The 13,890-nt window shown below is 43.8% G+C and overlaps 1 protein-coding gene across 4 annotated transcripts in view; it reads right to left on the bottom strand.

The window, feature by feature from the left end:
* STK10 (serine/threonine kinase 10) overlaps positions 1-13,890 on the bottom strand; it is a 109,290-nt gene that overhangs the window by 18,669 nt on the left and 76,731 nt on the right. For all 4 annotated transcript variants that reach the window (XM_075600980.1, XM_075600981.1, XM_075600982.1 and 1 more), the window contains 5 exons: positions 9,163-9,235; positions 4,414-4,608; positions 3,593-3,674; positions 2,363-2,494; positions 751-1,311 (listed from right to left, as the gene is read on the bottom strand). In XM_075600980.1, coding sequence (XP_075457095.1) covers positions 751-1,311; positions 2,363-2,494; positions 3,593-3,674; positions 4,414-4,608; positions 9,163-9,235 — 1,043 coding nt within the window. The remainder of the gene's footprint in view (positions 1-750; positions 1,312-2,362; positions 2,495-3,592; positions 3,675-4,413; positions 4,609-9,162; positions 9,236-13,890) is intronic.

Here is a 13,890-nt window from a genome sequence, read left to right as displayed (position 1 = left end):
CCCCGCATGAATGTGTAAAAGGCGAAGATGCCAAGCTCTGAGCAATTTAATAAGCTTAAACCTGCTACAAGCAGGGCTGGCCAACTCCAGTCCTCAAGGGCCACCAACAGGTCAGGGCTTAAGGATACCCCAGCTTCAACACAGATGGCTCAGTTGAAGACTGCATCACCTGTGCTGAATCACGGATATCCTGAAAACCTGACTGTCGGTGGCCCTTTAGGACAGACGTTGGCCACACCTGTGCTACAGCATTTATATTTGACCACAAATGCCCCATTGTAACTAAAATAGACCAGAAAATAGTTTGGGTTGTGTCACTGACAATTCCTATGTAATGTTAAGATAATACACGAACCATGAAATTGAATCAAAAGTGCTGCAGTGTGTGGCCTTCCCCTCTTGAACAAATGTAAATTACTATATATAGTAAAATGTGTCTAATTTAAATGTTTGTGTTGTAGTGTGCTTTTGTGGTTAAAGAATGGTTGTAACCACCTCTTGCAGTTAAAGGAGAGAGTGAGAGGAACGGCGGCAATTTAGTTAAAACCCCTGATAAGAGACACTAACAAAGGCAACAATCGCATACCGGATATTTTCCTTTACTGAACTCACTAATGTCAGGTGGGCTTACATATTCCATTAGGTAGGTGCAAAAGGGCCAATGAAAAAGTTTAAGGTTATGCAGAGCTTAGGGTCTACAAATAGAACACATTTGTGAAAGAACACAGGGCGCTTCTGAGGTCTCCTTACCCTGAGTGACAGAGAGCCAGTCTCCTTGTTAAGTGCCAGGTCTGCAGACAAGTTCATGCTGAGGTCCATGCTGTCTGAGGCAGAATTGCTGCCCGAATCAGAATCCCTCTTGGATCGGCCACTAAATAAACGAGCGGGTGAGTCAAGGCTTCCGTTGGGTGCTACTTCCCCAGACAGACGATCCGAGTGGCTGCTCTTTGGCCTGTGACTAGAGAACATTCTTCCTCCCTCCTCATTCTCCCTGTTCTGGTTGTTCTTCTCTGCCATAGAAATCCTCTTGGGGATCAGGCTGGCAATAGGTGGATTGAGGATGATGAGGTCAGGCTTCCCTTCTACCCTGTCTTGACTTTGCACGTTGTCCTCCAAAGAACTCTTATGCTCCACTTTACTGCTTATTCCACTATCTGAACATTGGTAACTCTGGATATCATTGTGTTGCACAGTCAACTCTGTGTGGGGCTTTATCCCATTGCTCATTGGGTCCTTAGAATTCTCCTTGGTCTTTTCCCTCTCCAAACTGCATTGGTTGAGCTCTGAAGGCTCCTTTTTATTTACAGGAGGCTACAAAATGAAACAAGAAACATTTCAATTGTCATGTGCAAAATATTCCAATACTCCAAAAACAGGACATCATATGACGAAATGCCACCATAGATCAATGGTTAATAGTGCCTGGTGTTTTACAACTGCCACAATGATGCCTATATTGGGACAGAATTATGCCTATATATTAGCTTCTTTTCAGTCTAATAATAATAATAATAATAGCATTTTCTTGTATAGCGCTGCTAGTTTTACGTAGCGCTTTACAGACACATTTTGCAGGCACAGGGACATAAAGTGACTTGCCTAAGGTCACAAGGAGCCGACACTGGGAATTGAACCAGGCTCCCTGCTTCAAACTCAGTGCCAGTCAGTGTCTTTACTCACTGAACCACTCCTTCTCCAAAACTTATTTAATTAAGAACGTCACTATCTCACTTGTTCTAGATCATAATAGTATATGGGGTCTTGAAACTATCTACTTAACCAAAATGCTCTATTCTCTAAAATAACTTCCCCAGAAAATATATAATAGTCCTGAAGCAATACATCAAGAAAAAACAAAAACTAAAAGAAAATATGCTAAATTTAATCTAGACAAATTCATTGTTAAAAGATCAATCTATTAGTTAAGGGATAGGGATCTCAACTCATTATAAACTTCGATATTAACGATGGTTTAATAAGGGATATTATTTATACCGGTATTAAAGTTTAAAGGTGACCAGCAACTTCAAACAAACCAAATGAACATCTGGCAATAAACTATTTTGTGAATTGCTATTACCATTATATTAGCAATATGTGGGAGGTTCCATATGCTATTACCATTATATTAGCAATATGTGGGAGGTTCCATATGCTATTACCATTATATTAGCAATATGTGGGAGGTTCCATATGAAAGCATCGGAAGGTTATGTTGGCTCCTCACTGCCATGCATCATTTCAAAAAGGTGAAAACTTTGCGTTAATGATTGGTTTTAAATTCAGTAAAGAAGGGGAGCTTGCACAATGAGAAGCAAAAACAGGATGTTAAACTGTTGAGGAAGGGAGGTCACCGACTTACAGAGATGGGATCCGGAGAATCATCCTCCTCCACGTCCCCGTTCTCTTCTATTTCATCCAACACTTCAGCCTTAGCTTCTGCCACTAGATCCCGCAGAGCTTTGTTACTGGAGACTTTGCTCACAAAGGGGTGCTGAAAAACACCAAGACAGAGTAGTATGTATTTATAGACATATACTTACAGCTACAGATAATTACACAAAGTCTATAATATAAATAACATGTAGAGAAGTAGAAAAAAGCTGCACGCTCACAGCAAAGGGCTAAGAAGTCCCAAAGACCATACCGTGCTTGGAAAAACAGGATAAGAAAAAAGCCCAAAAATGCAATATTACCAGCACTTGACAATTGAAAGCAACTGTGTGTTTTATTATTCTATACTAATCATGGTAACCCAAGAGCTACTATGGTTAATATGGAATAATAAAACAATAAGTGTGTCTGTGATATAGATATCTACATACACCTACAAACATGTATTTATTTATATAGCACCATTAATGTACATATCGCTTCACAGTAGTAAACATGTACCTATACACACACCCAAGCGTGAGAGCAACAATTCACAAGGCATTATTGCACACACGAGATGCATGTCTGAACACTATCTTGCATGCAAGGGTATGATGAATTCCAACAAGCTCTGCAGCATATATAGGTTCCGGATATCGTCGGGGCTTGTACTTCTGTGGTCTTGTATGAAAAAAAAATGGAATGATTGGTTTAGGTCCTTGCTTTGATTAGGAAAAATTCAAGATATATGCCTCTTGGTGTCTATATGGGAGAAGAGACTTATGTGTATATTATCTGTAGCATAGGGTAACAAGCATGTGTTGCTGAGGGCCATGAGGGGTTAAGAGATGTCCCAGAAATATCTGCAGTAGAAAAATCTATCGAAGTATCGAGATACGCTCTGATGTGTCTGTGGAAAGGGGAGGCATTAGATATGTGCACATTATGTATCTATGGCAAGGGGTTGAGAGAGCGATCTCCCAGAAATGTCTGCAGGAAGAGAAGTACGTGTGCCTGATGTCTCTCTAACATCAGATAGAGAAGCATGCTTTCTGGCATTGAGAGGGGAGTTCAGATGCATGTGTCTGTATGGAGCAAAGAATTAAGTAACATGAGATTATAATGTGTGTGCTTAGGAGATTCCTACTGGCAAAAAAAAAATAATGAACACCACGCGACAATCTCTTTGTGTGGATCCCAAAGCCTTGAATCTCACCTCCACAAGCTGCGCAGCACTTGGCCTGGTCTCAGGATTCTTATCTAGCGCCTTTTTCAGGAAGTCTCGGAACTCCAGGGACCTTCCAAAAACATAATTGGTGATGTCAGCAGAGATATGAGAGAGGTAGTATCAGCTGCCGAGAGTCCTGCTCCCTCTTACTTATTTCCCCGGCATATTGGACCACGTGCCAAAACAAAGCTCCTAGGGTCAAGCTTTGATTTGGATGAGCGGAAAACGCCCCAGCTCTTGGCCACAGCACGACTACAACCTTCCAAATTCACAAAGGGAAGCTGGCGGGGTATTTTTAGCAAGAAACATTGTTTTTTCAGATGATCCAAGAAGTCGGCTTGTTAATTTAACTATAGCCCTTGTTTGTTTTCTTTTCCATTGCCCATGATTTGGGAATCTAAGCAAAATGTTTTACACCCGTATGAATCATCCCATCCAGTTACAACGAAATGTGAAGTGAATAACAGGCCAATGTCAGCAGTGTCTGCTTCTCCCGGTCATCCTATACCAGGCAAAGTGATGCATTACAGCCCTTCACATCATCATCAAGAGGATAAAATAAGCAATGACATGGCAAAACTGGCATGAATAAAAGTAAGGAGGCAATACAAGGAGGAACAGATTTGGGCAAGAAAAAAAAGTTAAAAAAATAAAAAAAAGCCCAACAACATTGCATACCCACTTTGAAATCTTGTAGCTTAAGCCCATTATTAACTGCAATGAGACACACACCATAGTCAAAAAATAAACAGGCAAAGTACTGCGGATAAAATCACACACAGTAAAATGTGTGGGAACCGGGCCCTTACCACTTTGAAGGGGAACAGAGGGTAGGGGGCTCAGACTTGGCAATCTTCAGGAGGACACGCATGGGGTTCAGCTCATGGTGAGGTGGCTCAATCTGAGCCATTTCGATCAGCGTTATTCCCAATGACCAGATATCCGCATTGTAGTCATATGGAGCATCCTTCATTGTCTCGCACATCACCACTTCCGGGGCCATCCTGAGAACAGAGAGCGCAAAAGCTTAGCTGGTCGGAGAATGTATCTCTCCTCATCACTCCCACAAAGTGCCGCATTGGCATACACCAACGTAACTGGAGCTCTACAGCAAATCACTGCATTAAGCGCTACTTATTGTATATAGCAATTGTAAAATAAAAAAGCAATTAGTTTGTCAATTTAATTACATTTGATTTTATACTATACTGCTTAAAGGTATATTTGTATTGACCTAAAAAAAAAATAATAAAAATCCTCAGGGAACATTGGACATTTTTATTTCCAGAATAGTGACTGGCAATCGGTTTTCTTCCTAGTTCAATATTTTTTCCTGTTTGGACCATACATGATGAATACATTTAAGTTTCATGAGGACACCCAATAATGTCAATCATTCACTGTATCTGCCCACATAGACTCCACAAGGAATAAATGCCAACATTTTCATGCACAGAGGTGTCATTTCTTTTGCAGAAGGAAGCTGAAGCTTGGTAGTTCGTGATATTTAGAATGTGTGCAAATACTAAAAGGTCCTAAAAAATAGTGTGTGTAAGCGTGCATATGTGCGTGCATGGTCACACTCCTTAAAAGCAGCAATCCATGCTGCTCATCTTTAACACAATCGGTGAGAAAAGGGCCGGCTCTTGGAGTTAAATGGTGCTGTGTACAGCTCTGGAGACTCCAATGGTTCTCAAGATATCAACCATCCCCCCCCCCCCCCCCCCCGGTTTATATCTGATCTTGGGAAATATTATGGCTGCAAGGTCAGCCGTGCGAAGACAGGTCAGTAGAAAGTTGTGGCAAACTTAAAACATGATCTAACTTTTTGACTTATATTTATTTTATTTATGTATTTTTTAACATGGGCAAATCAAATTGTTAATATATTGAAAGCCCAGGGTCTACCAGAGTGCAACGGGACATGCAGTCACATCTAAATTGTTTTGCTGGGACCAAATCACCGCCGTTGTACGTCCATAGATGGGCCCTCCGTCGCTGGCCGCTACCATGGTAAGTTTTGGGGTTTTAGCGCTTAGGGTGGGGGAATATAGGTAAGGCCATAGGTTAGGGGTTTAGGCGGAGTCAGGTTCCGGCGGCAGGGCGAGTCGTGGTCGAAGTGGCGGTGGTCAGCGAAACGGCCACGACCAAATGACGAGAGATGAAATGGGCAGGACCCCGGGGGAAGGAACGTACGCGGCTTAAAAAAAATACTCCACACTGTCGCTTTTAAATACGTACCATGAAAAATATAAAAACAAAGCAAAACTATTTATCTTGCAATATAAAGAGGCTGCCATTTTTGCTTCACTCCAAAAACAATATAAATAATAAGTTGGTCCCCCTGGATAGAAACAGCAACCAATAATTGCAAAGCATATATAAATGAAATAGAGTATTGTGTCTAATCTCTCTGATGTTTACACCAATGTGACCCCCTAATGGTCTGGTTCAGGGATCTGCAGTGGTTGTTGGAAGGTCTCTATGGCATGAACATCCTCAGCAGACCACATTGCCTTCAGTTACACAGTACTGTATAAGGTTCTGTGGCAGTCTTGAAAGAAGAAGTGGTCTCAGAAACAAGGGAACGATGACAATGCAATAACCCACAATTACACAGCCTACTATATTTCTAGTGCATTGCACCCTAGCCAACACCAGTCACAACCCCTTTCATGCCAAGGGGGCCTGGCATTGTTTAGCTTTTAAGAAGTTAAATGTATGTGAAGAATTTAAGGCAATTAGACTTTTTTTTTTTTAACGTGAAGCTGGCAAACAAGGTAGGATGAAACTTCAAAGAGGGGTTTCCATTTCATGTATATCCTTTTACTAGGAAATGATAAGAAACCAAGACTAATGGAGATCTAACAGAAACAAGAAAGGTAAGTGATCCATCAAGGCAACATGGTGTGTGTGACCTGGTAAGCACATGCAACTGCTACGTGTGTGTACATCTGACAAACCAGGCCTGAGAGTGAGGCAGAGGGGGGAGGAATGGTATATAAAATTGAAGACGGCAGATAGCATAAATTGATGAAAACCACACTTTACAAAAACATCTGGCTATTAAGATGCTGCAATATACAGCTACATAAAACGGCCTCTGCCATCCTTGACACCCGAATTTCAGTCTTCACGTGGCGTTCAAAAATATTCCTGTGTGCTTTCTCCCAAACCCCATCCACTGTTTGCTGGTCGAGGGCGCTGCCTGCTTATATAACCTCTACCTACCTACACTGGCGACACACTTTATTCGAGCTCGGCTAGTCCCACGAATTCGGGTATACCCGGGTGTATTGAGGTTTGTGACTGTTTTCTGCCCGAGTATATTGGGTTATTTTCTAGGCAGGGATTGAAGCATTTTATTCCCCCTGGCTGCAATACTGCACAGTATATATATATATACTGCATTACAATTCATGAATTTATGCCATCTGGTAGACACGCGAAGCATTGCAGCCTATTAAATCCTAATCATTATCATTTAACAAATCAGCCGCCCATCAGCCAGGCATGAACCCAGGCTGGGAAGGCAAATGCAACGGGGCTTGTCAGAGGTGAGGAGCGGCGCATTCCAGGTATCTGCCAGGTACATACCGGGTATTTGCTCGAATAAAGTGTGTCGGTGCAGTACCTTTATTTTCTAGCAAAGCTTCCCCCGGTAGGGCATTATCCCCAGCCGCCCAAAAGATTCAATTTGTTTGTCTGCCTTCTCTAGGTTAGGCAAAGACATGCCATTCACCTGCCTGAGAGAATGACCCATATCAGCATTGCTAGGACACACTTCTGAAACTCATATGTGCAAGAGCTTGAGCGCTGGCATGTAAGTGTATTAATGACATGCTTGAAGAAAAAAAGTTTGGCGGTTCAGTCAGAATGAAATTCCGAGGACTGCTAAACACTTGTGTTTGATAAAGCACCCACGGGTGTGAAACGCATGTGTTTTTTATTCTATTCCCGTGAGTACTTCAATTCTCATTTATCATATGTATTCAAGTGGAGACAATGCCATTCTGTGTTGTGACTCAGTGCTTTTTATGCATTCAGCTAGTCACCCACAGATTATTATAATTTATATTATATGATTACCAACATATGGACCATTAGGCTAAGTTCATTGTGCCGCAGACCGCAACCTAAAGGCATTGATCGCGCCCATAGACCGCGTGGGCGGCAGCAGGAGGTGGCGCGCAGTGCGCAAGAAATCAGTTGAGATTGATTTCTCGGCGTGACTGGCAGTCACGTGAGCGGTTCGCGTAATGAGGGCGAACCAGCTCCATGACGCCCCTAGGCACGCCACCGACGGCGCGTCTACCATGGACAAACCGCATGGGCGAAAGCTTTATGGCCTTAGCCTGCGCTTATAGTGCAGGCGATGGCAAAGCTTCCGTCGTGGCAAAACAAATGCATTGTCGCCATCGGCGCTTATAGTGCACGCGACAGCGCTACCAGGAATCTGGTAGTCAATGATATTTGATTTTTTCTGCGACTGTCTCCCCTTGCGACCAATCGAGAGCTTCTCCGTGCCTCTGCCCTCCCCTTTTATGACGTCAGCCAGCGACGTCGCCTAAACTTCAAATACAACTCATCGCGACGGCGACGTAATCGGTCACGTCGCCGGCTGTATAAGCGCACTCTTAGGCTGAGTCCATAGAGACTGCAGCCGTGCGGAGGCACGCAGAGGCGGAGGGAAACCGGGTGCTTTCCCTGGCCTTACTACGCGCGCCGTCCGGGGGCGTGTCTATGGGCGGGCCAGTGACGTCACGGAGCTGGTTCGCCATTGGGCGAACCGCTCACGTGACCGGCCTTGCGCTCCAGAAAGCGCTTGCGCAAGCGTAGGCGAGCTCCTACTAAAGCTGCTCTCATTGCGGCTGTAGGGGCTCACAGGTAAGTGTAAGCGCGCCTCAGCATTAAGTGCTGACCATGCCCGAGGCCTAAGGCTTGTCTGAATACAGAGACTCAGCTACTAAGGATTGATACAGTCTACTTCATCATTGTGCAACAGCATCTATTATTACTGCAACACAGTTTCATTATGCTCTAAAAAGATACAGGCTCGCATGTTTGTTGGAAGAGCTGTCCTGTTTGTTTTCACAAACCACTTTCTCTCTATTAATGGCATGCCCCTGCTAGCAAGTCATTTTTGTTGGTCAATAACGTAGATCAGTACAACATGTTCTATCCATTTTATGAAGCACCTCAGTTGTACTGAATGAACCGACAAGCAAAATATAATGTAATAATATTATAAAGCTATACAGAGGCACTCCTAATGCCAAGTGGTGTACAACAAATAAAGAGAATAAACCTTGGTGAAAGCCAGCCCATCACTGCCCCATCTTCCAAATAGAGGCACACAAGTAGTGCTGCAAAAATGTCTAGATTTTACTGCATAGTATTGGCAGAGCTGCAGTTACGTGTCGGGGACACAGCACCTTGCTCAGACTAAAGCCAACGGTGTGCTGTAAAACACAGCAATTTTTGCAGCACAGCTTGTGTGCCTCCATCATTTTCTTTGTAATGTAACAGGATTAGGCTCAGATGACTGCTTCTCTCACCAGTATGGAGTCCCGATGAAGGAGTCCCTTCTCTGCAGAGTCTTTACATTCTTTGCCGACACTCCAAAATCCGCTGAAAAGAGACAAAAAAGTTAGCCAGAACAAGCTAGAGAAGACCTCGTGCTGAAGATAGGAGGCCCCATGTACTTGGCAAGATCTGCTCAAGACCCAGAGGGCTGTGCTGCACTGGATACATGGCATATCCTGTAATTTAGGCATCACATTTGGATTGTTAAGTCCTTATTTCCTTTTCATATTCCAAGAAAGTAAATGCCATCAAAGCACATGCACTTTCCCCATGCGGCATATTTTTCAGCTACATATTTCACGCCTCACAGGCACACAGTATGCTTGTTCATGCTTCACCTATACACAAAAGGGACTTCAGTCAAAACTGGTCTGTTTAGCTGCAAATTCCAGAAACGGATACAAAATTCAATTGGTCTACTGTAGGGGTACGCAAACGTTTCAATCTGCGCCCTCCTGCCTGCTCTCGCCCCACCCCCCTCTTTACCTTGTCTTTGGCGGTGACGTCACCCCGCTGCGTCATTTCATGCTGCGTTGCCGAGGACAAGGTAAGGGACGTTGCAGGGGCCTCACGTGATACCCCCAGCATTTAATTTAAATGCCTTGGGAAGAGTGCGTTGCCTCTGCAACAGCCGCGCCCCCCTGAAAAATCTAGCTCCCACCCCTGAGGAGAGCCCCCCCCCCCCCCCCCCAGTTTGCGCACCACTGGTCTACTGGATTTGTGCAAGTGACAATTGTAACCCTTTCCTTTGTAGATCCTTTGAAATCCAGGCTGACACTAAATCAGGTCATTTTCAACCGGGTTCTGTGACTGCCATAGGGGGGAGCGAGAAGGAGAGCTGGGACAACTCTCCCACTTTTCACAGGGCTGGCGGCGCCTCACGCAGCAGTGAACCGGCAGCTCCCTAGTGCAGCAGCAACTGCCCCGGTCACTGCAATCCTTCCTCTGCCTGCTCGCGCCGGAAGCCGCGTTCAACTTCCGGCTAACGGGAGATGGGAGCTTCAGACCGGCGCAGCACCGCAGGCTCAAAGAGGTGCGTGTGCAAGAGAGGGAGCATGGGGGTGGGGAAGAGAGAGAGAGGGGGAGAGGGAAGAGAAAGGGAGTGTATGGAGTGTAAGTGGGAAGTGAGTGAGTGTAAAGGGGAAGAGGTGTAGAGAGAGAGGGTGAGTGCGTAAGGGAGGGGAGTGAGAGCCAACATTTACACCCATGTTGCTTTAAGCATTTTATTCTCAAACACACTACATTAATCATTTTAACATTGTAATATAATAGATATGGTTATGGGGGGGGGGGGGGGGGGGGTGAGGAGCAGTAAGGTTCTGATCGAATCCTCATCCTATATTTATATTTCTAGTTCTATTGATCCAGAGGAAGGCAAACAGTGGAACATCTGCCAATGACAGATCTCATTCTGTAAGGTTTCTAATTGGACACCCCCAACCCGAGTTTCTCATCAGACACAGATGCACCACATGCATAGATAGAGCCGTTTTCTTGCTCTCTGTAGACAAATCCATGTTTTTCTGCTGAAGCTGTTGACCAGGTGCTATGTTTGCATCAAACTAGAGAACCAAGATCAAAAGATGCGATGTCTGTTTAAACGTTTTACTGCTAGATTAAAAATAATTCCCTCAATGCTCTTATAACAAGAGGTTCCATTATGAATCGACTCTTATACCTATAAAACTTCTTTGGACTTCTTGCTAGCATGGTTTATTAGAAAAAGCTGCACATTTATAGTTCCTCAGCAGTTTCCTGACGACCATTTTATGCTTCAGCCTCTCTTGAAAGAGAAGACGCCTAAATTAAAAAAGGTGCGTTGCAATATACACAGACTGTTAAAATACAGAGATTGTGGCACAAGCTTTACAATTTGACTTTATAAGAATTAGGTACCGAGCAGTCTAAACCCAGGAAGATTCCTAAACAGATGGGCTGGCTGCATTTGACGTATTAGGCTGGGACCATGGTGCCTTCGTCCACGTGCAGGTGTGCGGAGGCTGGGAAGTAAGTGGGTGCTTTCCCTGGCCATGGTGAATGTGCCGTGGGGGGCATCACGGAGCTGGTTCGCCCTCATTGGCCGATCCACACATGTGACAGGCCTGTCGTGCCAAGAAATCAATTTCAACTTATTTCTTGCGCAATGCGCGCCCCCTCCAGCGCCCGCATGCGATCACTAGCTTAAGGCAGTCTGATCGCTCAGCGTCCGCACTGTTTGCAGCACCATGGCCCCAGCCTAAGGCCTCGGTCATGGTCAGTGCTTAGGCGCTGACCCGTGCTCTCGCTTACCAGTGAGCCCCTGCAGCTGCAATGAGAGCGGCTTTAGCAGGGGCGTGCGGAAGCGTAGGTCTTATCCAAATTTTAGTTTCAATCGCTCAAAGGAGTGCAGGGCCGGTGACGTGAGCGGTTCGCCCAATGAGGACGAAGCAGCTCGTGACATCACTGGCCCGCCCCCGGATGGCACGCGAACCAAGGCCAGGGAAAGCAGCCACTTTCCCTCAGCCTCAGCGCGCCTCCGCATGGCTGCTGCAACCCTGGACGCAGCCTAAGAAGGTGAGGGAAATGAATGTGACCAGGGTTATTTCCAGGGTTTGTATCTTCTGAAGCTTTTTTGCTATACTCTGCATGATTTACCAAAACCATGTCATTTTTTTGTTCATGTCTCGGTCACTAAAGGATACAGTTTGTGGAAAATATCAGAGCTCTAAAAATTAACATCTACAATGGTAAAAGTGCTGTATGAGACATTGCTTTATGATTTGCTGCTTTAAGACATAAAATTGCTCATCTGGAAAGTGGCAAAGCTGTGCAAAACGTGCTAGTGATTTAAAGCCTCCATTTCAGAAGTAGTACGCCTGCAACATTTATTTCCTAGGAGCTCTTCTACAGAAAGTGAAAAGTTTGACCTGTTCTCCCATTTTAGGCAAACTCATGCAGCGCACACCATACACAGCAAGTTGTCATGAGCTTCCACATGAAAAGGGAACTATTCCTACACATTCCATCAGATAACATTCCACAGATTCTGCACTCGGTAGATTTATGGATTCCTAATATGCACAGTTTTCCAGAGACAAAATGTTCATGCTGGTTTACAAATCTAGTCCACATTCACTTGTATTCTAAAGAAATGCAAGATGTGGTTTCGTATCAAAAACAGTTCAAGAACACATGAAGATACATGGAGAAATCTTTTCCCTGCAGACTTGGGAGCAAAAGTGGATATACAGTATAGAGCATATTGAATAAGACCCTAACGGGCAGAGCTGGTATATATGAACCTGCAATCTATAGTTAGTTCTGAGCACCTCACTGTTTATAGTGATCGTGACATGGCAGAAGGTTTGTGTAGTTATATCAGTGGTTTAGGACATTCTGCAACTTAAACATTTGAGCTAATCTTCTGAAAAGTCAAAACCTTTAAATGCCAACAGGGTAAAATCGGGAAATTAAATTGATGTCACTTGGGATTATTAAATGGACTGTAAATGAAATCAGAGCATACCTCTCCCCTAACTCAAGGAGAACGGTGTGATGATGACCCAGTCACTGGTCCTTTTGCAATTTTGGTCAATAGGAGTGTAAGGAAGACTGTCATAAATAACAGTTCATTTGGAGGTTGTTGGTAAGTATATGACAAATGTCGGGGAAACAGAGTGTAAATTACTCTAAGGCCATAATATTCACTACAAGTCTGCTCTAACACCACTCACAGATCTTTTAAAAGTTATATCCAATTCACATATCCATTTGCGCACCCCAGTTTTAACATACAAAAAAACCTTCCTCTCTCAGAGAAATGTGAAGATTGCCCAACATAAAATGCTGTGGTGTACCTTGTTTTTCTATTTTCTTTTAATTGAAGTTACCTTTTAACTAACCTTGTGCTTTTGATAAAGAAAGAATCCGCATTGAACGCACTCACAGTTTGATGAATTTTATATTAGGCTGAAGCGGGAACCTTCCCTTTCCTCCTTACCCACAGTGTTACTTGGACCAATTTTCCTTTCAAAACACCAATAGTCCAAATATAACTGCTTGTAATTAGTGGGAAGTGTAAAAACAAAAACAAGTGTTTTTCCTCCGAAAAGAAGTAACAAATCTTTAAATCTGAAGCTAAAGGGAAAAGTAAAATAATGTGTAAATCTATAATAAAGAATTTAAAATCAAAGTAACGAGAAGGGCATTTTTACTTTTTGTTTTCTGAACTGCTGAGCCACACGAGAATTCCCTAAATCTAGCTGTAACATTGCTGGCACCTTCAAGTGGAAAGGGGACTAATGCAAAGGGGATCCCGAGCATCATGTGCACCCCTTCGCCGTGCAACATCTGCCTCATGCACAATAAACCACAAGAAACTTTTAAAATATGGTAGAAAAGAGGGTAGTTGGCAGATTACATTAAGGTAACAGGTATATTTTCTGCAGCCTCCTCTTGTGTATTACACAATTTCAACCTTCTGGTGTTGCTTGTGACCACATGATTTCCCCAAAAGGGGTACAGTCATCCAATTCCTGTGGGTATGATGTCCTTGTAGCCACAACTTATAGCATCCCTGTATTCAGGAAGAACCATTTCCTCAACTTACACTGCGGTCAGGGGAGGAACAATAGAGAACTGAAAAAGCAGCATAAAGCAGCTTAAGTGATCTGCCAGGTTCTTCCAATTCCTCTAGTTCCAAGGCCAATAGTTCAGGAGAT

This window comes from Ascaphus truei, chromosome 5 (assembly GCF_040206685.1).
Source record: "Ascaphus truei isolate aAscTru1 chromosome 5, aAscTru1.hap1, whole genome shotgun sequence".
In the NCBI taxonomy this organism is placed as follows: Eukaryota; Metazoa; Chordata; class Amphibia; order Anura; family Ascaphidae; genus Ascaphus; species Ascaphus truei.
Note: the sequence above shows the minus strand (reverse complement) of the source record. Positions and strands in the feature narration are given on the sequence as shown.